Here is a 26,741-nt window from a genome sequence, read left to right on the forward strand (position 1 = left end):
AATAAATTTACATTAGAACATGTTATGTCAATAAGTTCATACAAAAGTGGCATTCACTTTCACAATAACATCTGGCTTTAGGATGAAGAGAGTGAATTCCACGATGGTCATCCTGGCTGTGGTCCTACTTGTTGCAAAATACTAGACAACGGACTTGGTTAAAGGACTTGTAAAGGCAGAAGGTTTTTTTATCTTAAAAAGAGGAGGTTCGCCCACCGCTGCAAAAATTAAAAGCCAGCAGCTACACCTACCACAGCGGCTGGCTTTTAATAATAGGACACTTACCTGTCCTGGAGTCCAGTGATGTTGGCACCACAGCTGATGTTTCCATCAGGTGCTGCTACCACCATTGCGGGTAAGGCAGTGGTCATCAACCCTGTCCTCAGGTCCCACTAACAGGCCAGGTTTGCAAGATGACTGAAATACATCACAGGTGATATAATTTGCTGCTCAGTGATTGCAGTGTTCTAGTCTGCATCTCCCCAAGGTAATACATAAAACCTAACCTGTTAGTGGGCCCTGAGGACAGGGTTCATGACCACTGGGGTATGGGAACCCAGCAGTGTAGCCTTATGGTTTCATGCCGGGAACCCTACTGTGCATGCGTGAGGCTCCGCTCCTCTCTCCTACTGGTACGGCGAAAGGGAGAGGAGGCGGGAGCTGAGCGGTAAAATCAATAGCCACGGCTATGGCTCCCGGAAGTGGGAACAGGATACCTGTCAAATTGTCAAATGTGGCACCGGAGGGGGGGGGGATGACAAATGAGCGGAATTTCCACTTTTGGGTGGAACTCCGCTTTAATGCATTCTATGCATTAAGATAAAATAAGCTTGTTTGTAGCAGCATCCCCAGCACCCCCTAATTACTTACCCGAGCCCCATCTCTCTCCAATCGATGGCCACGAGTGTCTTAGCTCTCCGGGACACTTCTCCTGATTGATTGAGACAAGGCAGCGGTGCCATTGGCTCCCACGGCTGCCAATCAAAGTCAGCCAATCGGGAGAGAAGGGGTGGGTCGGGGGTCTGTGTCTGAATGGACACACAGAGCTGTGACACGGCTTGGGTGCCCCCATGACAAGCTTCTTGCTGTGGGGGCACTGAACAGCAGGGAGGGGCCAGGAGAAGCAAAGAGGGACCCAAGAAGAGGAGGATCAGAGCTGCTCTGCGCAAAACCAACTGCACAGAGGAGGCAAGTATAACATGTTTGTTATTTTTTTTTTTTTTTAAACTTTACAATGGCTTTAATGGCTCTAGGTCATAAAAAACCTTGTGTGCAGCGGCCCCTCACAATACTAAGTCCCCTCCTAATCCAGGAGAGGTGCATGAGAGCGGAGCTTCTCTTGGGTCTCTCAATCCTCATTGGCTAAGACAGCAGAGGGAGCCACTGGCTGGAGCTGCGGCTCTGTGTCTTATACACACATAGCAGGGCTTGGGTGTGGGCACATACCAGTGCCCTCAGATCAAGCAGCTTTCTATTGAGGGCACTGGCTGAAGAGCCAGGAGCGCCAGTGGGGGACCTGAAAAGGGGAGGATAGCGACTGCGCTGTGCAAAACCACTGCACATTGGTTGCATGTAATAATTTAAAAAAAAAGCATGTTAATCTAATGCTGACCCCACACTACTCAGTTCTGTGACAATTTAGATGCTTTCAACCACATTGATTCTTAATTTTCAGCAATGACAGAAAATGGCATGGGACCTGATCAGAGCCACCCTCTGAATTTTAGCATTTGGGCAATTTTTCTGGTTCCATGTGACCAAATGCTAAAATTTTGGTTGAAAAACATTAAAGGGTGGCTCTGATCAGGTCCCATGCCATTTTCTGTCATTACTGAAAATTAAGAGTTGACTCAATGTCACCAACAAAATAAAAAATTTGATTTTTAGATGGAACCAAGGTCATACTAGCTCATTATAAAATACTTACCTTAGAAAAAAGCCCTCCAGTGGTGCCTGTACAGCCAAGATGGCCAACATCTTCCTCAGTGTTTTTTCGGGGTTTGCGGGCTCCAGAGGTGCGATGACGTCACTCCTGTGCATGTGTGTGGAAGCGCCACAGGTTTTGAAGGTTCGGTATGGTAAGCCGGACCTGCAGAGCGCATGCACCTATGACATCATCAGCTGCATGCACTCCGAATATCTCCTAAATCAGGCATGTCCAAAGTCCGAGTCACGTGTCACTTTGTGAATGGCCAGCTGTCTCCTGGGGCGGGATCTCGCCGCACAAAAGGAAATGAGGTCCTGTACCGTGGCCCGGATGGATCTGTAGTACATGTACTTCCTAAAAAGGTACTATAGAAGGAGAAAAAATAAAAAATATCCAAAAACGAGGGGTGGAGAGGTGGTCTTTTGTTTAAGACCACCGATCAAAAGTGTGTGGAACTCCGCTTTAAAGTGAAGGTGTGTTTTATACGCTGATAAATATGGTATATCCAAATAAAACGCCCAAGGTCATCTCTTCACCACACACAGCCACAAAGGCAAGAGAATTATTGCTGGGCCGTGTATTAGAGCTCGGATGAACACACTTAGACAGAATTTTAATGGTTCAAAGAATGTCAAGCAAAATGGTCGGCCCTCACACATGTTCACTTCATCAAATCTGGCCCTCTTTAAAAAAAGTTTGGACACCCTTGTCCTAAATTGTGCAAGTTTAAAGAGATATTCACAGTACCTACAGGTAAGCTCTATTATAGGCTTACTTGCAGGTACAAGTAAAAAAAATACTTTACTCCACTTTAAAATTAGACCACACAAGGAACAAGTTATGGATTATGCCCTGAAGCACTGGCAACTGCTAAAAAAGACCAATGAATCACTAGATCTATATTTATTTCCATAACTCTATACTGATTTTGCTGATGATAAAATGTGAATTAGGTTGTTTATTAAAATACTCATACTTAAAGTTGAATGTTTCTAGGCAGAGAACATAAAAAAGAAAATCCATCAATCAGCGCCAATCTAAACACAACGTGAGTGCACAATGGCTGACCCAGGGTTAGCTAACAGCCTTTATATTGACATCTGGCAAATATTTGACATTTGCAATTTCTGCCCCTCATCCTTCCTTTTCTTCCTGCTTTCATGACATCCCAAATACTAATAAAAAGTAAACATGCATGCAAGTAATAAAACCTAATGTTTGGCAAAACTGTTCTGCATCCGTGAAAGTAAATGTGCAAAAGTATTCCCTGAATTCAGCCTTGACCCCCCCCCCCCTCCAAACACAGAATAACCGTGCAGCACTACAAATCCAAACATAATAGAATATACCAATACCCAAACTTTAATCAATAACGATATGTATTGCCCTAGTGAGAGGTGACGGAAGCAGAGAGAGATACTAGCTCTTATTTAGATGTTTGACATAGCAGCAGCTATTCTACTAATGGTATCCCATAGTCTTGAATACAGATGGAGGCCACATTATCCCAAAGTGTCTTTCTTTAGAAGCCAATTTATAATTTACCCTCACGCATGCACAGTAGGGTTCCCGGCATGAAGCCATAAGGCTACACTGCTGGGTTCCCATACCCCAGTGGTACCCTACATTCACATCATGCAGATGCAACAGAGGATGTGGGTTGTTCCCATGTGGCACATGTAGGACAGCCCATTTATTTAAATGAACTGCCCTACGTGCAAGAAACGCAAAATAATTCCCTGACCCTTTTGTTAAATTTCAGCACCAAACCGCATGGTGCTCCGGGATCAAGCCTTTTGACGCACACAATTAGCAGATGAGTAAGGGTTCCATTAAAGTGGAGGTTCCGCCGACTTATTTTTATAATTTTAAAAGCCAGCAGCTACAAATACTGCAGCTGCTGATTTTTAATAAATGGACACTTACCTGTCCAGCGCGCCCGCGATGTCAGCAGCCGAGGCTGAGCAATCGCTCGGTCCTTGGCTGCTTCCGCCGCCATCCTCGGTGAGGGTATCAGGCAGTGAAGCCTTGTGGCTTCACTGCCAGAGTCCCTACTGTGCATGCGTGAGGATCGCGGCACGCCGTCACTGGTCCCCGCTCTCTCCTGGGAACAGTGTTTCCCAGAACACAGCGGGTGGGGTTGTGGTTTTGGCGGTGGGGTGACGTGCAAGGCTGGATTCCCTGCGGGAGTCAGAACCTGGAAGTGGTGCAAATACCTGTCTCAGACAGGTATCTGCACCCCCCTCCCCCCTGAAAAGTGCCAAATGTGACACTGGAGGGGGGGGGGGAGGGATCCAAAAAGCAGAAGTTCACTTTTTGTGTGAACCTCCGCTTTAACCTCCTGCCGACCGCTCACAGTAAATATTCTGCGAGTGAGTGGCAGGTGCGGCAGCTCCCAGGTTTGGGGCGTGCGCCCCCTGCTGACCAATGCTGGTATGGGACAAAACATGCGTTTGGCAGTAGCTTTCAGCCAATGATTTTGGCTGAAACCTGCTGAATTGGCTGTGTCCAATCAATCAATTGTGAGAGTTCGGCGTTTACAAACATTAAAAGAAAAGGGCAGATTAGTAAGTAAAATCAGTACATATCGCACAGTTAACCCCTTGATTAAACCTAGATGTTAACCCCTTTCCAGCCAGTGTCATTAGTGCAGTGTCAGTGTACAGTATTATCACTGTATTATGGTCACTATCGACATCAGCGTCTGTTAGTAACCCTCCCAGATAGTGTCTGACTGGCCCCAACCCTATCACAGTCACACTATAAGTTGCCAATCACTGGCATTATATTATAGTGTCTATAGCTCCATAAATTCCATTATATATACACAACAACATTTGTAGAAGCAACAACCTCCTTGCAAACTGAGTAATATACACTTTTTGGGATTTCTTTTTTGTTTTTCTTAACCAAAAACATGTAGCAGAATACATTTCAGCCTAAATTTATGAAGACTTTTTTATATTGGACATGCTTTATACACAGAAAATATGTTTTTTCCGTTTATATAATAAAAACCCAGTGGTGATCAAATACTACCAAAAGAGAGCTCTATTTATGTGAAAAAAATTATATAAAATGTATAAGGTTAGTGTTGCATGATTGCAAAATTGCCAGTAAAAGTAGTCCAGTGCTGAATAGCAAAAAATGCCTTGGTCATGAATGGGGTAAAACCTTCCAGAGGTCAAGTGGTTAAAAGAGAAGCCCGAACACAAAAAAAAAAAAAAAAACACAACCACTCACCTAGGTGGATGCAGCATCAATTCGATTGTTTGCTGTGATTGATCAGTTCTTGGTTTTCAGCGAGCAGTGACTGTCAGTCAGCGGCTCTCTGCTCTGCCCCTACAGTGCTCACTGGAGCGCTGGGCTGTAGAGAGGGCAAAAGCAGATGGCTCATCCTCTCAGCTGAGGCTGAGCCAGCAGCCAGTCCAGGCATCTGAGTGGATCCCGACATTAAAGTTGGGATCCTTTGCAAGCCTGGACCAGCTGAGTGATGTCAGCTGACAGTGGACTTCATCCTGCTGTTGGCAGAATACCGGTCACACAGGAATGCAGAACAAAGTGCATTCTTGTCCCACAGGAGATGGGGGGTCAAAAGAGATTTGAAAATGAATAGCACTGCCACGCATCTGCTAAAGGGCACCACATTTCTGTTTGTGTCAGGAAAGCGCAGGATTTTGAATGCGTTCTGAAAAAGTCTTAACAAGACTGATGCAAGATAAGTAAAGTGATACTAAAGGTTTTTTTTTTTTTGTTAAAAATAACAAACATGTTATACTTACCTGCTCTGTGCATGGGTTTTGCACAGAGCAGCCCAGCTCCTCCTCTTTTTGGGTCCCTGCCTCCTGCTGAGTGCCCTTACAGCAAGCAGCTTGCTATGGGGGCACCCGAGCCGCTTCTCTGTGAGTCAATCCAGACACGGAGTGGCCCAGCCCCCCCCCTCCGATTGGCGGGCGCCATTAGCGCCGCTGTTGTCTCAGCCAATGAGGAGGGAGAGTACCGGACAGCCAAGCCTCTTGTACAACATCGCTGGATCGAGATGGGCTCAGGTAACTATTAGGGAGGCTGAGGGGGGAGCTGCACACCGGTTTTTTTCTTAATACATAGAATGCATTAAGAAAAAAAAAAAAATCTTGTGCCTTTACAACCATATTTATTCAATGACAAAAAACTGTGAGCCTACTCTTCTACATGTTCACCCAAACCATTGTTAAAAAGTATTTTAATAAAATGGTTTTGGAGTAAAAATCTATCTAAAGATAGTTTTCTATTTACTATACATTAATAATTTAGTTTATTCAGAATGAAACGAAGCTTAGTTATGTAGCACGAGGCTGTATATTCGTCAATATTTACATTTTTGGTAAACTCATTCAATGAATCCAAGCTCTGCAAGCTAAGATAACATGCACTGACAATGTTATTTTAAATAAAATAATTTGAGTAGCTCTCCAACTATGTGTGATTAACCTAAAATCAGTTCTGACATTGCTGTTTTACTAACCTGACAGATTATTATTCTAAACAGGAAACCTTCATTTTGTTTGCAATTATTAAATATTCTAACTACCAGCAAGAATAAGTCCTTACATTTAAAGAGCACCTGTCATTTCAGATCCATCATGGCAGCGCCTGTTAGTGGGCATCTCCTCACCTTCTGCCGCCACGTCCCTCACCTTGCTGTGTCACTGCCGCATTACCAGCCATCCCATTAAAAGTAATACATAGGACCATCGGTGAGTCAACAGCGGGTCAGAGGAGGAGAGTGGAAGAGGATGAAAGAGACCCCATATCTCTCCTCTGACCTCCAAAGCAGCCGATCAAACTGCGATCGGTTGGACTGGCTGCTGTAATGCTTTAAACGGCTTGTAAATAAACAAATTGACTGGAAGTGACAAAAACCATATATGTAGTTTCTTCTATATACAGTGCCTTGTGAAAGTATTCGGCCCCCTTGAACTTTGCAACCCTTTAGGCTTCAAACATAAAAATATAAAAAAACTGTAATTTTTTTTGAAGAATCAACAACAAGTGGGACACAATCATGAAGTGGAACAAAATTTATTGGATATTTCAAACTTTTTTAACAAATAAAAAACTGAAAAATTGGGCGTGCAAAATTATTCAGCCCCTTTACTTTCAGTGCAGCAAACTCTCTCCAGAAGTTCAGTGAGGATCTCTGAATGATCCAATGTTGACCTAAATGACTAATGATGATAAATAGAATCCACCTGTGTGTAATCAAGTCTCCGTATAAATGCACCTGCACTGTGATAGTCTCAGAGGTCCGTTTAAAGCGCAGAGAGCATCATGAAGAACAAGGAACACACCAGGCAGGTCCGAGATACTGTTGTGGAGAAGTTTAAAGCCGGATTTGGATACAAAAAGATTTCCCAAGCTTTAAACATCCCAAGGAGCACTGTGCAAGCGATAATATTGAAATGGAAGGAGTATCAGACCACTGCAAAATCTACGAAGACCTGGCCGTCCCTAAACTTTCAGCTCATACAAGGAGACGACTGATCAGAGATGCAGCCAAGAGGCCCATGATCACTCTGGATGAACTGCAGAGATCTACAGCTGAGGTGGGAGACTCTGTCCATAGGACAACAATCAGTCCCTGTATACTGCACAAATCTGGCCTTTATGGAAGAGTGGCAAGAAGAAAGCCATTTCTTAACCACTTCCCGACCGCCGCATGTAAATGTACGTCCACAGAATAGCACGTACAGGCAAATGGGCGTACATGTCTTCTAGCGGGTGGGGGGTCCGATCGGGACCCCCTCCGCTGCGTGCGGAGGCCGGGTTTCCTCGGGGAGCGATCCGGGACAACGGCGCGGCTATTCGTTTATAGCCGCTCCGGAGCTGAAGAACGGGGAGAGCCGTATGTAAACACGGCTTCCCCGTGCTTCACTGTGGCGGCGTATCGATCGTGTCATCCCCTTTATAGGGGAGACACAATCGATGACGTCAGTCCTACAGCCACACCCCCCTACAGTTGTAAACACACACTAGGTGTACACTAACTCCTACAGCGCCACCTGTGGTTAACTCCCAAACTGCAACTGTCATTTTCACAATAAACAATGCAATTTAAATGCATTTTTTGCTGTGAAAATGACAATGGTCCCAAAAATGTGTCAAAATTGTCCGCCATAATGTCGCAGTCACGAAAAAAAAAAATCGCTGATCGCCGCGTAGTAAAAAAATATTTTTTTTATAAAAATGCAATAAAACTATCCCCTATTTTGTAAACGCTATAAATTTAGCGTAAACCAATCGATAAACGCTTATTGCGATTTTTTTTACCAAAAATAGGTAGAAGAATACGTATCGGCCTAAACTGAGGGAAAATTTTTTTTTATATATGTTTTTGGGCGATATTTATTATAGCAAAAAGTAAAAAATATAGATTTTTTTTCAAAATTGTCGCTCTATTTTTGTTTATAGCGCAAAAAATAAAAACCGCAGAGGTGATCAAATACCACCAAAAGAAAGCTCTATTTGTGGGGAAAAAAGGACGCCAATTTTGTTTGGGAGCCACGTCGCACAACCGCGCAATTGTCTGTTAAAGCGACGCAGTGCCGAATCGCGAAACCTGGCCTGGGCATTTAGCTGCCTAAAGGTCCGGGGCTTAAGTGGTTAAAGATATCCATAAAAAGTGTCATTTAAAGTTTGCCACAAGCCACAACGTGTGGAAGAAGGTGCTCTGGTCAGAGGAAACCAAAATCAAACTTTTTGGCAACAATGCAAAACGTTATGTTTGGCGTAAAAGCAACACAGCTCATCACCCTGAACACACCATCCCCACTGTGAAACATGGTGGTGGCAGCATCATGGTTTGGGCCTGCTTTTCTTCAGCAGGGACAGGGAAGATGGTTAAAATTGATGGGAAGATGGATGGAGCCAAATACAGGACCATTCTGGAAGAAAACCTGATGGAGTCTGCAAAGACCTGAGACTGGGACGGAGATTTGTCTTCCAACAAGACAATGATCCAAAACATAAAGCAAAATCTACAATGGAATGGTTCACAAATAAACATATCCAGGTGTTAGAATGACCAAGTCAAAGTCCAGACCTGAATCCAATCGAGAATCTGTGGAAAGAACTGAAAACTGCTGTTCACAAACGCTCTCCATCCAACCTCACTGAGCTCAAGCTGTTTTTCAAGGTGGAATGGGCAAAAATTTCAGTCTCTCGATGTGCAAAACTGATAGAGACATACCCCAAGCGACTTACAGCTGTAATCACAGCAAAAGGTGGCGCTACAATGTATTAACTTAAGGGGGCTCAATCATTTTGCACGCCCAATTTTTCAGTATTTTAATTTGTTAAAAAAAGTTTGAAATATCCAATACATTTAGACACACAGCCTGGCTCGGGCCCCTTCCTCACAGCATTTGATTGACAGCAAAAGTTTCCTTTAAGCTAGTGCATTGTTGGTTCACTTACCTTTTCCTTCCATTTCCCTTCTAAATGTTTTTTTTTCTTTGTCTGAATTTCTCACTTCCTGTTTCTCCTCAGTAAGCTTGCCCCGATCATCCATGGGGGTTAGTCATCCAGAACAGCTTACTGAGGAGGAACAGGAAGGGAGAAAATTCAGACTAAAGAAAAAAAAAACATTTAGAAGGGAAATTGAAGGAAAAGCCAAGTAAACCAACAATGCACCAGCATTAAAGGAATCTATTTAGAACGTTAAAAATGAACCTTTACAACCCCTTTAAGGTTTTACTGTAGGTGCTGGAAATATCTCCTAAACCTCCACGGCTTAGGAGATAATTACAATTCCCTGTATGAAGATTTCTTTGGCGCATGTTCACTTTAGAAAGGCCACGCTGTGCCGTTTCTAGATGGGGTCATGCCGTGACTGGCAGCTCCCGTGCGCATGCGTGGGAGCAATGTCACGCAACTCCGGCCAGTCACAGAGCCGGAGCCCGCAGCCCCTGAAGGAAGAGGGGGTGAAGAATGGACGCTTCCAGGCAGCGAGGAAAACGGGGACATCGCAGGCTTTGGTTTCAGGTAAGTGACACATAATAGGCTACTATTTGATGCATAGTAGCCCATTATGCTTTGCCTTTGCAGGGAAATAAAGAGGAAGTAAAACCCATCCGGGTTTACTTCCTCTTTAAAAAAATTCTCCTATGCTTTAAAACATTTTTTTTCAGGTTTACCAGTTTAGAGTTACAGGGGAAGTCTGGACTTGTTATACATGATATATATACGTATGCATTTGTATTGTGCAAAAGCACAGGGGAAGGAGGTGCTTTAATTTTTTTTTCTTTATTTTCTCTCTTGAATTTGTCTTTCATTTTTTTTGCATTAACTTTATTGCTATCACAAATGATGAACAGCATCCCTTGTGACAGCATGGGCTGTGACAGGTTCTCTTTATGGAGAGATCTGGAGTCTATTAGACCCCAAATGTTTCCTCTGGCCTCCAATGCAGCCAGACACATATTGGTTTAAATGGCTGCTTCCCTTGCTGCCATTGGCCAGATAAACAAAGAGCCAAAAACCAGAAGTGATGAAATCCTTGTTGCTTGTGGTTTCTGGAGTCAGTCCCTCCTTCTGAAGCGCTCCCGAGCTTCGTGAATGAACAGCAGAGCCCAGGAAAGGGGGCGGTGGGACCCCCTTCCCACCGCCTGCAGAGATGATCGAGTGGCCACTGGAATCACCCCTGCAATACAGGGAACTGCCAGCTGAAAATGATGATACCAGGATGAAGCATGTAGCTGCAGACATCATCCCAGTATAACCACTGCAAACCAACAACGTCACATGACATCCTATGGTCGCCAAGCGGTTCAAGTCTGACAAGTTAGGTATCTATTTACTTGGTGTAGCATCATCGTTTCATATTGTGTTTAATAACATTTATTATCCCATTCCTGCCCAGCCTATTGTACAATGGACCACTCCTGTTCTGGGAGGACCTTCCCCTAGACATCATAGAAAGTCCTTCCATTCTTGCCGCGCGTGCGCACCCCTGATCGCTGGCGAGTTTGGACACAGTGCATCACCAGTCAGGGTAAAGAGCCAATGATGATGGCCTATTTCCCATGTTGTCAGCTGTGTCCAATGACAGCTGATTACATGTAAACAAATGGCGGTTATCTGCATTCATTTTCCCGAGCACTAAGGCTGGGCCCTGGCGTGTTCGCAAAGGCATGTGTAGAACCCGCCAGAAAGTCGGCACTGCACAGCGCAAATCACAGGCGGTGAGACTTTTTCAGATCTCTGCCGTCGCGGATCAGGAAAAGATCTCACTGTCTGTGATAAGCGCTGTGCCGACTTCCTGGCAGGCTCTGGTTTGTGCCATTGTGAACAAGTCGGGCCCATCCTTACTCAGCACTGTCGGTGTCTGAGGATAGGAAAGCCCATAACCGACTTTCCTGTGACAGGGACATTTACACTGATAATCAGGGCACAGATCATCAGTGCCGCCTCATCAGTGTACATTAGTGAAGAAGAAAAATTCATTCTTTTCTAAATTTTAGAACAGAAACAAAAGAAAACGTTTTGGTATTTTTTTTGTTAAAGCAGAGGTCCACCCGGAATTATTATTATTTTTTTAATACAAATACTGCAGCTGCTGACTTTTAAAAAATGGACACTTACCTGTCCAGCACAGCCGCGATGTCGGCAGCCGAGGCCGAGCAATCGCTCATCTCTCGGCTGCCCCGGACGCCATCCTCGGTGAGGGAATCAGGAAGAGAAGCGTTGCTGCTTCACTGCCGGTTCCCGCATGCGCGAGCGTTGTGGCACAGCCTGCCCTCACTGGTCCCCGCTCTCCTGGGAACAGTGTGTTTTCCAGGAGACAGTGGCGTGACTCCCATGGGAGTCTATGCCCGGAAGTGGGTGCAAATACCTGTCTTAGACAGGTATCTACACCCCCCTCCCCCTGAAAAGGTGCCAAATGTGACACCGGAGGGGGAGTAGGGTTCCGAAAAGTGGAAGTTCCATTTTTGGGTGGAACTCCGCTTTAAGCAAAAAATAAAACACACAGTGGCGATGATTAAATACTACCAAAAGAAAGCTCTGCTTATGTGAAAAAAAATATATACAAATTTCATGTGAATAATGTTGCATGACCGTGCAATTGTCATGCAAAGTGCAACAGCGCTGAAAATTGACCTGGAAAGGAAGGGGGTGAAAGTGTCCTGTAGGCAAGTGGTAAAATGTGAGATATTTAAAAAAAAAAAATGTTTTTATCTGTTTAAAACACTGCAACCCCCACCATTTTATTCTTATTTGTGGGGTTCTAAGTAACTTTCTAGTAAAAACCATAAATGCTGATTATTAAAAGGCAGGCAGTGGTGGGGGAAGTGGGTAATACATATAAGTCGGGTGTCCTGCACCTTCAGGAATCCAGGAGACACACAGATCTGCAGTCCTGAGCCATAGGGACAGGTAACAATAAGAAGCTCAATGCCAGTACACAATACAGAAGATCACACAATACAAGGAGTACACACAGCGCTACCATCACCCGTCCACACAACACATCTCCACATACACAACTCACCATGGTTCTACAGATCCACTCAGCCACATCACACTTCCAGGTGGAGTCGCTGCCGTGACGTCACCTCCGCCTCTTGGTTTTGGAAAATTACCATTACCAGCTTTCCAATAAAACATGTCTCCGGCGGCCATTTTCCTGTAGCCTACAAGTCCCTGTCACCCACACGTGTGCTCAGCTCTGACAGTCGGCTCCTGCAACTGCAGACACTTGGTACCGCTTCTTCTCCCTCACGCTTCACCCTGCTCACGGTTGCTATGTGAGGTGACATCACTGTAACTAGAATTTCCATTGGCTGGGAGGAGACCGCGCTGTTCTTGCTGCTTGTCTGTGGATCCGGAAGAGAGAAGTTGCTGTGGTCAGTGAGGTAGGAGAGTCTCCACGGAAGATTATAATGAGGACCTGTGTGCGGGGTTATTATTATACATGGCCCCACTCTGCTCACTTAGTAAGAAGTGTCTCAGACAAACGTTAGCTCAGTTGGAGCGCAGCCAATCCGATTCTACATTTTCTAAGCTGTGTAGGAATAAAAATGAAAGGCAGGAGCTGATTGGTTGCTACGGACAATGGAAGTAGGTGAGATAAACGTGGTCTCACTTTGTATTAACCACTTCAATGCTGGTTCACCCCCTTCCTATCCAGGCCAATTTTCAGAGCTGTCACACTTTGAGTGACAATGGCGCGGTCATGGAACACTGTACACATGTGACATTTTTGTCATATTTTTTTTTTTGAGACAAATAGAAGTTTCTTCTGGTGGAGTTTAACCACTTCCCCACCCTGCTATCTTAATATGACGGCCACAGGAACCCTCTGTCCCTCCGGGCGACCGTCATATGACGTCCTCGGCTTCCCGACTCTCTAGGCGGCGTGCTCGCCCGCAGCATTACTCGGGAGTCGATGCGCATGCCTGGCGGCCACAGTGTGCGCTGGGCACCCAGCGCACACCCAGCGCAGGACAGTGGATCTGTGTGTGTAAACACAGATCCACGTCCTGTCAGGGGAGAGGAGACCGATTGTGTGTTCCCAGTACAGAGGAACACCCATCGGTCTCCTGCTCTTGTGAGTCCCCTCCCCCTACAGTTAGAATCACTCCTTAGGACACACATTTAACCCATTGATCGCCCCCTAGTGTTAACCCCGTCCCTGCCAGTGACATTTATAAAGTAATCAGTGCATTTTTATAGCTCTGATCGCTGTATAAATGTGAATGGTCCCAAAAAGTGTCAAAAGAGTCCGATACGTCCTCCGCAATGTCACAGTCACAATAAATATCACAGATCGCTACCATTACTAGTAAAAAATAAAAATGCCATAAATCTATCTCCTATTTTGTAGATGCTATAACTTTTGCGCAAACCAATCAATATACTCTTATTGTGATTTTTTTTTTTACCAAAAATTTGTAGAAGAATACTTATTGGCCTAAACTGACTAAAAAAATTGTTTAACCACTTGACCACTGGGCACTTAAACCCCCTTCCTAACCAGACCAATTTTCAGCTTTCGGTGCTCTCACAATTTGAATGACAATAACTCAGTCATACAACATTGTGCCCATCTGAAATTTTTGTCCTTTTTTTCCCACAAATAGAGCTTCCTTTTGGTGGTATTAGATCACCTCTGGGTTTTTTATTTTTTGCGCTATAAAAGAAAAACGACAGAAAATTCTGTAAAAATAAATAAATAAAAACTTGTTTCTGTCATATTCGCAGGTTATTTCTCACACACAGCATATGCATACCACGAATAACACCCCAAAACACATTCTGCTATTCCTCCCGAGTATGGCGATACCCCATGTGTGCGACTTTTACACAGCGTGGCCACATACAGAGGCCCAACATGCAGGGAGCACCATCAGGCGTTCTGGAACACCCAGATCAGTTCTGACATTTCTCTCCTACATGGAAAAAATCACAATTTATTTGCTAGAAAACTACATAGAACCCCAAAACATTATATATGCGGAGTATTGGGGTATTGCGGAGTATTGCGGAGTATTGGGGTATTGCGGAGTATTGGGGTATTGCGGAGTATTGGGGTATTGCAGAGTATCGCGCAGAGTATTGGGGTATTGCAGAGTATTGGGGTATTGCGCAGGGTATTGCAGAGTATCGGGGTATGGCAGGCAGAGTATCGGGGTATGGCAGGCAGAGTATCGGGGTATGGCAGGCAGAGTATGGGGTATGGCAGGCAGAGTATGGGGTATGGCAGGCAGAGTATGGGGTATGGCAGGCAGAGTATGGGGTATGGCAGGCAGAGTATGGGGTATGGCAGGCAGAGTATGGGGTATGGCAGGCAGAGTATGGGGTATGGCAGGCAGAGTATTGGGGTATGGCAGGCAGCGTATTGGGGTATTGCAGGCAGAGTATTGGGGTATTGCAGGCAGAGTATTGGGGTATTGCAGGCAGAGTATTGGGGTATTGCAGGCAGAGTATTGGGGTATTGCAGGCAGAGTAATGGGGTATTGCAGGCAGAGTAATGGGGTATTGCAGGCAGAGTAATGGGGTATTGCAGGCAGAGTAATGGGGTATTGCAGGCAGAGTATGGGTTATTGCAGAGTATTGCGCAGGGAAGGATGGCTGGATCTGTGACTGCAGTTGTCACAGATCCAGCCACAGCAGCTGCTGACACCCGCTCCCCCCCCCTCTCTCTGTACCGAACGGTACAGAGAGGAGAGGGAGGAACCAGCGTCATCAAATGACGCCGGTTTGTTTACAAGTGATCGCTCCGTCATTTGACGGAGCGATCACGTGGTAAATGGCCGCGATCAGCGGCTATTTACCGTCATCCGTGATGCGCCGGGTCTTCTAGACCCGGCGAGCACGGACACTTCCGCGAGCGCGCCCCAGGGGACGCGCAAACGCGGAAGTGCACGAGGACGTCCCAGGGACGTCCTGTCAGGGTAACTCGACCGCGCTGTAGCAGTATTTTTGCTATAGCGCGGTCGGCAAGTGGTTAAAGCGGGAGTTCACCCGACATTTTTTTTTTAACATTAGATTGATGCTCATTTTGTGGAGGGGAATCGGGTGTTTTTTTAAAAATCGAAGCAGTACTTACTGTTTTAGAGATAGATCTTCTCCGCCACTTTCGGGTATGGTCTTCAGGACTGGGCGTTCCTATTTGATTGACAGGCTTCCGACGGTCGCATACATCGCGTCACGAGTAGCCGAAAGAAGCCGAACGTCGGTGTGGCTCTATACGGCTCTTGCACACCGACATTGGGCTACTTTCGGAAAATCGTGATGCGATGTATGCGATCGTCGGAAGCCTGTCTGAAGACTGTCAATCAAATAGGAACGCCCAGTCCCGCAGACCATACCCGGAAGTGGCGGAGAAGATCACTCTCTAAAACGGTAAGTACTGCTTCGATTTTTAAAAAAACACCCGATTCCCCTTCACAAAATGAGCATCAATCTAATGTTAAAAAAAAAATGTCGGGTGAACTCCCGCTTTAAACAATTTCCGCTACCCGGAAGCGGCGGAGAACATCGCTCTCTAAAACGGTAAGTACCGGTACTGCTTCGATTTAAAAAAAAACACCCGATTCCCCTTGACAAAACGAGCCTCAATCTAATGTTAAAAATTAACTTTTTGGGTGAACCTCTACTTTAACCACTATAGCCCCAGACCATTTGGCTGCCAAATGACCGGGCCACTTTTTGCAATTCGGCACTGTGTCCCTTTAACTGACAATTGCGGGGTCGTGCGACGTTGCTTTCTAATAAAATTGAGGTCCTTTTTTTCCCCCCACAAATAGAGCTTTCTTTTGGTGGTACTGTATTTGATCACCTTTATTTTTTGCGCTATAAACAAAAATGGAGCGACAATTTAGAAAAAAAAGCAATATGTAATTTTTGCGATAATAAATATCCCCATTTTTTTTTTTAAAAAGCAATTTTTTTCTCAGTTTAGGCCGATATATATTCTTCTACATATTTTTGGTAAAAAAAAAAAATCGCAATAAGCGTATATTGATTGGTTTGCGCAAAAGTTATATCGTCTACAAAAAAGGGGTAGTTTTATAGCATTTTTATTTTTATCAATTTTTTTTTTACTTGTTATGACGCCGATCTGCGTTTTTTTTTTTTTTTACCGTGACTGCTATGTTATGACGGACACTTTTGACGCTATTTTGGGACTATTCACATTTATACAGCGATCCGTGCTATAAAAATGCACTGATTACTGTGTAAATGTGATTGGCAGTGAATGGGTTAACCAGTAGGGGGCGCTGGAAGGGTTAAGTGTGACCTAGGGAGTGGTTTTAACTGTAAGGGGGCGTGGCTTACTGTGACAGGTCACTGATCGCTGCTCCTGATGAGAGGGAGCAGACGATTAGTGCTGTGTCGCTAGGCAGAATAGGGAGATGTCTTGTTCTGCCGTTCCACAACCCCGTTAGAGGGCAGGTTCAAAGCAACGTGTGTATATATATATATATATATATATATATATATATATGCTTTGCCTGCCTGTGCCATTCTGCCAAAGTAAATCCACGTAAGGCGGTCAGCAAACGGTTAAAAAATAAATAAAAATTGGGATATTTATTATCGCAAAAAGTAAAAAAATATTGTGTTTTTTTTTCAAACTTGTCACTCTCTTCTTTTGTTTATAGCACAAAAGATAAAAACCACAGAGATGATCATATGGGTACAGTGTTGCATTTGTCATTCAAAGTGTTACAGCACTGAAAATTGGCCTGGGCAGGAAGGGGGTGAAAATGCTCTGTATTGAAGTGGTTAATCATCACTGACTGGGTTTTTATTTTTTGCTAAACAAATGAAAAAGGGGCTGATTTTTATTTAATTTTTTAAAACCTTTTTATTCATTTCTGTTAAACAATTTTGCTAATAAATAATTTTTCTTCTCCACTGATAAGCCGCGCTGATAAGGTGACACTGACGGGGCTGCACTGATATTCAGGGCACTGATTATCAGTGGATATGTCCCCTGTAACTGGAAAGCTGCTTATCGGCCTTCCTTTTCCTCGCACGCTGACAGTGCTGAGTAAAGAAATGCTGATAACCAGCATTTGTTTATATGCGATCAGCTGTGATTGGACACAGGTGACCACACGGTAAAGAGTAGGGATGTCCCGATACCGATACTAGTATCAGTATCTGGACCGATACCAAGCATTTCCCGAGTACTTGTACTTGGGGGAAAATGCTCCGATACTTGTACAGTCAGGTATCGGGTGGTAGGGGGAGTTACAAGTCTTCTCTGTGTTGTCTTCTCCCCCCCCCCGATGTCTTCTCCCCCGTGCCGTCTTGTTCCCCCCCGTGATGTCTTCTCCACGTCCGTGCCGCTCTCCCCCCGTGATGTCTTCTCCCCGTCTGTGCCGCTCTCCCCCCGTGATGACTTCTCCCCGTCCGTGCTGCTCTCCCCCTGTGATGTCTTCTCCCCATCAGTGCCGCTCTCCCCCCTTGATGTCTTCTCCCCGTCCATGCCGCTCTCCCCCCGTGATGTCTTCTCCCCATCAGTGCCGCTCTTCCCCCTTGATGTCTTCTCCCCGTCCGTGCCGCTCTCCCCCCGTGGTGTCTTCTCCCCGTCGGTGCCGCTCTCCCCCCTGATGTCTTCTCCCCGGTTGTGCCGCTCTCCCCCTGTGATGTCTTCTCCCCGTCCGTGCCGCTCTCCCCCCGTGATGTCTTCTCCCCGTCGGTGCCGCTCTCCCCCCGTGATGTCTTCTCCCCGTCGGTGCCGCTCTCCCCCGTGATGTCTTCTCCCCGTCGGTGCCGCTCTCCCCCCGTGATGTCTTCTCCCTGTCGGTGCCGCTCTCCCCCCGTGATGTCTTCTCCCTGTCGGTGCCGCTCTCCCCCCGTGATGTCTTCTCCCCGTCGGTGCCGCTTTCCCCCCGTGATGTCTTCTCCCCGTCGGTGCCGCTCTCCCCCCCTGATGTCTTCTCCCAGTCTGTGCCGCTCTCCCCCCTGATGTCTTCTCCCAGTCTGTGCCGCTCTCCCCCCTGATGTCTTCTCCCAGTCCGTGCCGCTCTCCCCCTGATGTCTTCTCCCAGTCCGTGCCGCTCTCCCCCCTGATGTCTTCTCCCAGTCCGTGCCACTCTCCTCTCGTGATGTCTTCTCCCCCGTCCATGCCGCTTTCCCCCGTGATGTCTTCTCCCCCTCCATGCCGCTCCCCCTCCATGCCGCTCTCCCCTGTGATGTGTTCTCCCCCTCCGTGCCGTCTTCTCCCCATCCATGCTGCTCCCCCTCTGTGCCGCTCTCCCCCCTCAATATGTCAGGATGGAGAGTGGAGGTAGGAGCCGCTAAACCCAGCTCCTACCTTTTCCGAATGGACAGAGTCAGTAATTACTGACTCTGTCCATTCATATAACTGAGCATCGTAACCTGTGTTTATGATGCTTCAGTTTATGAATGGAGAGGAGCTTCTCTCCATTCATTTCAGCTGAGGCTGCAGAGAAAGGGACTGGGGAATCTGTGTCCCTAGTCCCTTTCTCTGTCTTAAAGGGGAGATGTCAGAGGTCTGTTAAGACCCCTGATATCTCACCAAAGCCCCCCAACAGGGCTAATTAAAAAAAAGAAAAAAAATTGCAATAAATAATTTCAAAAATAAAATGTAAATAATAATAATAATAATAATAATAATTAAAAAAACACACTGACAATCCACTACCCCCCCCCCCCTCTAAAAAAAAAAAAAAAAAAATCACTGTAAAAAAAAAATAGTAAAAAATTAAAATTGTGTAAAAAAAAAAAAAAGAAAATACTGCCACATGACATTAAAAAAAAAGTATCGGTATTTGGTATCGGCGAGCACTTGAAAAAAAGTGGTATCGGGACAACCCTAGTAAAGAGCCAATGTCATTGGCTCTTTACCCTGATTTGTGTTGCACTTTGTCTGAAGGACCCAGCTCCCCACTGATTACAACGCTGCACGCCACAATGTGAAAGAACAACAAAGGTGCTAAAGTAGAATTCAACTTTTTTTTTTCATTTCAGACAGAGTAAGGGAGGGTTATAACCCCTGTCAGTTCTTTTTGCCATCCGTGTCCTGTAGGACAGACTTATCCTCACTTCCTGTCCCATAGCCAAAACAGTAGGTGAGAGAAAATTCCTGCAAAGCCAGGGAATCCCTGGTTGTCACTAGAACTAGTGTCCCCAATTCTTTTACTTTCCCTTTTAATAATGATGGTAAACAGGACACATAGTGGGTGTGTATCAGCAAAACAGAAATACAAACTGACTGGTGTTCTAATTTTTCTCGAATCTATCCAAAACAAAACAAAGGTTTTGCTTTTTAGTTGTACTTTAACCTTCCTGGCGGTGTTCCCGAGACTGACTCGGGGTTAGATTTTCCTGCTACGATCGGTAACCCCGAGTCAGTCTCGGGCTTGCCTCGCTAGATCCACAGGCACTTTTTACTTACCTTGTCCCTGGATCCAGCGATGCCACCGCGCTGTGTGAGCGAGCGGGACCTCGCTCGATTCACACAGTGCCTCCGTGTGACGCCGATCTCCGTTCCCTGCGACGTTACGACGCACGGGGACGGAGAACGGCGCCAAATTCAAAAACGTAAACAAACACCTTACATACAGTATACTGTAATCTTATAGATTACAGTACTGTATGTAAAAAAAACACACCCCCCCTGTCCCTAGTGGTCTGTCCTGTGTCATGCATGTCATTTTATATAATAAAAACGTTTCTTTCTCCCTGCAAACTGTAGATTGTCCATAGCAACCAAAAGTGTCCCTTTATGTCAAAAATAGTTTTAGATCAGCTAAAAGACAGCAATAATAAATTATAATCACTTGCAGAATTGTGCGATAGCGATTTGTGGGGAAATTCGTCATAAAAAAAAAAAAATAATGACAGCAACAATTCTGCAACTGAGCAAATTTCAGTGATTTTAATTTGATTACATTATTGAATAATTTTTATTATAATTATATTATTATTTGTTATAATTATTTATAATTATTTATTATATTATAATTTATAATTTTGTTTTTAAAAAAATGTCATACCCGGGATGCCTATTAGACTCTTGTTTGGTCAGATTTAAGTGAGTTATTCCTAAAAATTACAGACCTACAATATAAAACGCCAAATTTCCTTGCAAATAATGGTACCGCTTTCAGCATGTTTTTTCTGAAAGAATCATACCGCCAGGGAGGTTAACCTGCATGCTTTCAAGTGCAGAGGAGGGGTTTGGTGTCTTATAGACCCCCAGATCCCTCTATAAAGAGTACCTGTCACTGACTACTACTGTCACAAGGGATATTTACATTCCTTATGACGGAAATAAAGGTGATTAAAAAATAAATATATAAATGTATAATTAAAATGGAAAAAAATTGAAGTGCTCCCCGTCCCCTACGTGCTAGCGTGCAATGGCATATGTGTGCGTCGCTCCTGAACGCATGCAAATTGCAATATTTCCACACATGTGAGGTATCACCGCAAACGTCAGGACATGGGCAGTCATTTTATCACTAGACGTCCTCTGTACATCTAAAGTACTTTGGTAACCTGTAAAGGCTTTTAAAGTGTTGCCTATGGATAGTAAAATGTATGTTGTTTGTTGCCGTTGTGTGGGCGTGCACAATTTTAAAGTGTGACATGTTTGGTATCCATTTACTCAGCCTGACATAATCTTTTATATTTTACAAAAAAAATGGGTTATGTACTGTGCTTTTTTTGCATAAAAAGTGCATTTAAAAAAAAAAAAAATGAAAAACCGTTGCGCAAATACCGTGTTGCATAAAAAATTGTGAAACCCACCATTTTATTCCCTAGGGTCTCTAATAAAAAATGTATAATGTTTGGGGGTTATAAGTAGTTTTATTTGCAAAAAAATCTGATTTAAACTTGTAAACAAAAAGTGCCAGAAAAAGCTTGGTTACACACTGGGGCGTTGGCGGTAGGTAAAGCGCTGCTATTTTTAGCGGCGTTTTTCAGCCACTAGCAGAGATGTTTTGAAGGCGCCTGTAAAACGCATCAGTGTTGCTTGTGTCCTCAACCAAACTGTCAAACCATCAAATGGCTGGTATCATAACTGATCACATGTGCACCACCATGGCAGTTGCAGATCAAACAGTGATGACTGCTTCCTTGGCTGAAAAGGATTGGAGGATTTTGTTTTGCTTTAAAGTGGTTGTAAACCCATACAGACCACTTAAACCTACAGGTAAGCCTAGATTAAGACTTACCTGTAGGTGCAACAAATATCTTCTAAACGTACATGGTTTAGGAGATATTTGCAGAAAAGACTGCACCGATGTCTACGGCGCATGCATGCGTGCCGTTAGTGCCGTTACTGAGCGTGCCTTTAGTGAGGGCAAACGTGCCTCCACTGACGACTCCCGCGCGCATGCACGGGAGTGTTGTCATCGCGGCTCCGGCCAACCACATCGCCGGAGCCGGAAGTAACTTGGGTATCAATGGCGGAGGTGAGGAACGAGAGTTGCTTCGGGGGCTTTGATCTCAGGTAAGTAATTCATAATGAGCTAGTATGCTATGCATACTAGCTCATTATGCCTTTCTCTTGCAGGTTTTTTTTTTAAGATATGCTTTAGAGGGTTTACTTCCTCTTTAAGGCTTCAGTCACACGGTCGAAAAAATGCATTCACAAGCGATTTTTATTTACGAATCTGAATGCAGCTGCATTGTTTGCAATGGAGACATTAACACAGGTGTTTATACATGCACTGCGTTGAGATCCATAACACGAAATTCAAAAATCTGCACCTGAGGGCATACCTATACATGTACGAGGTGTCCAGAATATAATAAGAATTAAGTTCCTCGTGGATTTTGGAATAAAGTATTTCATATTATAAGACGAATAACTGGTTGTAATATACATCAGTCTCCAGGCATTGCTTTGCTGAATGGTCTTATACCACAAGCTCATAAGTCTACCAGGAGACTAATTGTATTTATCTTAATAGGAGCCAGAATTTCTATAGCAGCTGCTTGGAAGAAACCGACAGTCTCTATATCTATATATATTATATATGAAAAGGAAAGTCACCTGGATAATGGAACAGGAAAAAAGGATTGGTTTACTGTTAGATGAGGATAATCAGTTTGATGAGATTTGGGAACCTTGGCTGAAGTACTTAGAAATCTCACATACCATTTGAATTTGGAAACACAATTTTCTAATTATTGCTGTATACATTTGGCAGGTAGGCTGTCTATCTTTCTTTCTCTTTACTCTTTCATCCTCGCCTTCTTTTCCTTTTCCTCTTTTTCCTTTTCTTCTTTTCTATTTCCTTTTTCTGGATCTTCCTCTCTTTTGGTTTACTTTTTTTTTTTTATATATATTGTTTAAATAACACAAGGTTATTTCTTTAGACGAATGTGTTATTTATGGTTTAGTTCTTTTCTTTTTCTTTTATGGTTCTGTTTTATCCATATAGATACATTCTTTAGTCAGTGCCGGTACACTGACATTTCTGATAGAAGATTTTTTTTTATATATATATATATATATATATATATATATATATATATATATATATATTTTTTTTTTTTTTTCTCGATTCTCGGAATCTAAGGAGAGAATATTGAAGGTGGAGTTAATCCCTCGAATATATTTTAAATATAATTGATTGAAAATATGTTTTGCTATCAAAATATTCTTTCCCTGTATCGAGGATATGGGTATACCATGGTTTCGGTTTATTTTTTCATTCTATGTTTTTTTTTTTTTTTTTTTCCCATTTTTTTCCCATCTGATTCACCAAGAGTGATTGTTTTGGAACTGGAGGGGAAAAATGGATGGAAGTGATGCTATACATCCCTGGAAAACTTCTTGAACCAGATGTGGTACCGGGAGAGATGGAGATTTATTTATGAATTTACCTTAGGCCCCATACACACGAGAGAATTTATCCGCGGATACGGTCCAGCGGACCGTTTCCACGGATAAATCCTCTCAGAGATTTCCGCAGATTTCTATGCGATGGAGTGTACTCACCATCGCGCGGAAATCCTCTGGCGATGACGTGTCGCGCCGTCGCCGCGATTATGACGCGGCGACGGGCGCGACGCTGTCATATAAGGAATTCCACGCATGCGTCAAATCATTACGACGCGTGCGGGGAATCCCTTTGGACGGATGGATCCGGTGAGTCTGTACAGACGAGCGGATCCATCCGTTGGGATGGACTTCAGCAGATGGATTTGTTGAGCATGTCAGCAAATATTCATCTGCTGGAAATCCATCCCAGGGGAGATTTATCCGCGGATAAAGATCCGCTGGCGTGTACACACCATAGGATCTATCCGCTGAAACCCATTTGCTGGGATTTATCTGCGGATGGATTCTATGGTGTGTATGGGGCCATATTCTTAGAATTGAATGTTATGATTTTTGGTGTGATTCGTACTGTTAGTTACAGTAAATATAAACGTGAGTTAGGGGATAACTGGGGATGAGAAAGTCCGAGTGATTACTCAATTTCAGTTAGATTGGTTTACAGAAATTTTTGATTTTATTATTTTTTGCAGTATTCTTTATCTCAAACTACCGGTTGATTTTTTGATCAGGACCGAGGTGTTATTAGAAAGAGTATACTACTACATGTGTCATTGTGTAATGCAATGTAATGACTCTTTGCTATATTGTATCTATTGTACCATCTTTATTTTGAAAATAAACTTAAACTTGATTGAAAAAAAAAAAGAATTAAGTTCCTACACTTGAGAAGGGCTCTCTGACTGGAGAAGTTAGCCAAGCTCACTTGGGGTGGGTTGCCAGCAGGTATATGTTGGAACACTGATCAGTTTCATTCCAGCCCAGTCATAGTCAAGACATTCTCTGTTGTGACACTCTGTTCACAAGCCTCGTATTAAGAAATGTCCAAGCGAGGTTGGAACAGTATGCAATAAAATGTGTGAAATTGGGTAAAATGCATCAGCAACTTTGGAAATGATGAAGAAAGCTTATGGAGAAGCTGCACTATGATCTGCGCCAAGTAGGGGTGCAACGGATCAAAATACTCACAGATCGGATCAATCCTCGGATCAGGAGTCACGGATCGGATCATTTTCGGTTCAGTAAAAAAAAAAAAAAGGAACACTGTAATAATAGCCAACATTGCCCCCACACTAGTAAACAGTAACACTGTAATAGCCATTTTTCCCACACTGTAATAATAGCCAACATTGCCCCGGCCCCCACACTAGTAAACACTCAGTAACACGGTACACTGTATATGTATAGCCACTGTAATATAGCCAACATGAATCAACTCACTGTACTACTCAGTCTCACTGTACTCCGTTTGGTTACATGCAGACAGCGTGCTCTTGCAGAATAGAAGATCCACGAGCAGAGGGAGGGGTGATGACGTCAGCGTGCACCGCCGCCGGGTGTACCAAGATGGCCGAACGCTCCGGAGCTAGGCCGAAGCTACGGCCTTTCCTAAGGCCGCGGTGGCGGTGCGTTCCGCGGATCGCATTCTGTGCCGATCCGTACAGGTCTGCCTGTTCGGATCGCGGATCGGGCAGGATCCGTTGCACCCCTAGCGCCAAGTGTACTGATGGCACAAGACCTTCAAGGAAGGATGAGAATGTGTTGAAGTTGAACAATGATCAGGACGCCCCTCTGTCAAAAACAGAACCAAATGTTTCTCACTATCACAATGAATGCAAAGGAAACGGGAAATACCAAGTCAATTGTTCATGACTCATGCCGCATACAGACGGTCGTTTTTTGTGATGAAAAAAAACGTTGTTTTTTAGCATGAAAAAAAACGAAGTTTTTCAAACTTCATTTTCAAAAACGACAAAGCATACACACCATCGTTTTTTCCAAAAGCTCTAGCAAAGCGCGGTTACGTTCAGCACTTACGACGGCACTCTGTTCCATTCAAACTTGCGTCCTAACTTGCTTCTGAGCATGCGCAGGTTTAAAAACGTTGTTTTAGCTACACACGGTCATTTTTTATGACACAAAAAACTACGTTTTTAAAACCGACATAAAAAATTGAAGCATGCTCGAATTTTTTTTTGTCGTTTTTCAGAAGACAAAAAACAAAATTTTTCCCACACACGGTCATTTTAAATGACGTTTTTAAAAACAACGTTTTTTTCCATCACAAAAAACGACCGTCTGTACGCGGCATCCGAAATTGAACATGAGAAAAGTGTGTCCGTTTGGAAAGAGAGCCTGATTTTTTGAGTCTAATGATTACGGGAGATGAATCCTGGGCGTTTAGTACAATCCCAAGATGAAGAAGCAGGGTTGAGAATGGCACACACACACACGCCATGCCAACTGAATACTTCCAGGGATGCTATGAAGAATGGCAAAATCACAGAGAACGTTGTGTACACTCACAAGGTGAATACATTGAAGGAAACAATGTTTAATAGTAGAATTTTTTAATAAAATTATTTTTAAAATCTCATTCTTACTTTCTGGACATACTTTGTATACCAGATGCAGGTGTTGGGAAATAAACAGTACAGTTTTACACCAGTATGAATCATTATGCAGGAACTTATGTGCACCGTTAATTTCATCAACAAAAACATTTTCCAGTGACGAGCATTACGCAAAATTTTCTTCATAAGGCAAAAACTGCTGAAAATTGATTCCCATTTTCCCCAACGAACAAAAAAACGTTGGTTTCCTCTAAACTGCACCTGTAATGCTTGAGTGTTTCTCCTCCCAGCAAGCAAGGTAGCGACCATATCATGCTAAGAGGAGAGTTGTGCTTAGCACTGTGTGCATTACAGGAATCCTCAGACCACCGTCCAGAGCACTGTGTGCATTACATGCCTTCTCGTACCAATGTCTTGGAACACTGCGTGCATTACAGGCCTCCTCAGACCATTGTGCAGAGCATTGTGCAGCATTTACAGGTCTCCTGACCATCCAAAGCACTATGTGCATTACAGGCCTCCTCAGACCACCATTCAGAGCACTATGTGCATTACAGGCCACCTCAGACCATCCAGAGCACTGTGTAGCATTTACAAGCCTCCTCAGACCACTGTCCAGATCCAGAGCACTGTGCATTACAGGCTTCCTCAGACCCCTGTCCAGAGCACTGTGCATTATAGGTCTCCTCGGGCCACTGTTCAGATCTCTGTGCAGCATTTACAGGCCTCCCGACTGTTCAAAGCACTATGTGCATTACAGGCCTCAAATCATTGTCCAGAGCACTGTGTGCATTGCAGACCTCCTCGGACCACTACCCAGAGCACTGTGTGCATTACAGGCCTCAGACCACTGCCTAAAGCACTGTGTGCAATACAGGCCTCCTCAGACCACTGCTCAGAGCACTATGTGCAATACAGGCCTCAG

At 44.2% G+C, this 26,741-nt stretch overlaps 2 protein-coding genes across 2 annotated transcripts in view; one reads left to right on the plus strand and one right to left on the minus strand.

Annotated features, from left to right (window-relative positions):
* The window catches only part of TMEM167A (transmembrane protein 167A), a 34,840-nt gene extending 22,283 nt beyond the window's left edge, over positions 1-12,557 (minus strand). Inside the window, exon 1 of the mRNA XM_040341686.1 lies at positions 12,456-12,557. Within this exon, the coding sequence (XP_040197620.1) occupies positions 12,456-12,458 (3 nt within the window). The 5' untranslated portion in view covers positions 12,459-12,557. The remainder of the gene's footprint in view (positions 1-12,455) is intronic.
* A 39-nt stretch (positions 12,558-12,596) lies between these two features.
* XRCC4 (X-ray repair cross complementing 4) overlaps positions 12,597-26,741 on the plus strand; it is a 519,315-nt gene continuing 505,170 nt past the window's right edge. The window contains exon 1 of the mRNA XM_040341679.1: positions 12,597-12,819. The gene's annotated coding sequence lies outside the window, so the exon portion shown is untranslated. The remainder of the gene's footprint in view (positions 12,820-26,741) is intronic.

This window comes from Rana temporaria, chromosome 1, assembly GCF_905171775.1.
Source record: "Rana temporaria chromosome 1, aRanTem1.1, whole genome shotgun sequence".
Lineage (NCBI taxonomy): Eukaryota > Metazoa > Chordata > Amphibia > Anura > Ranidae > Rana > Rana temporaria.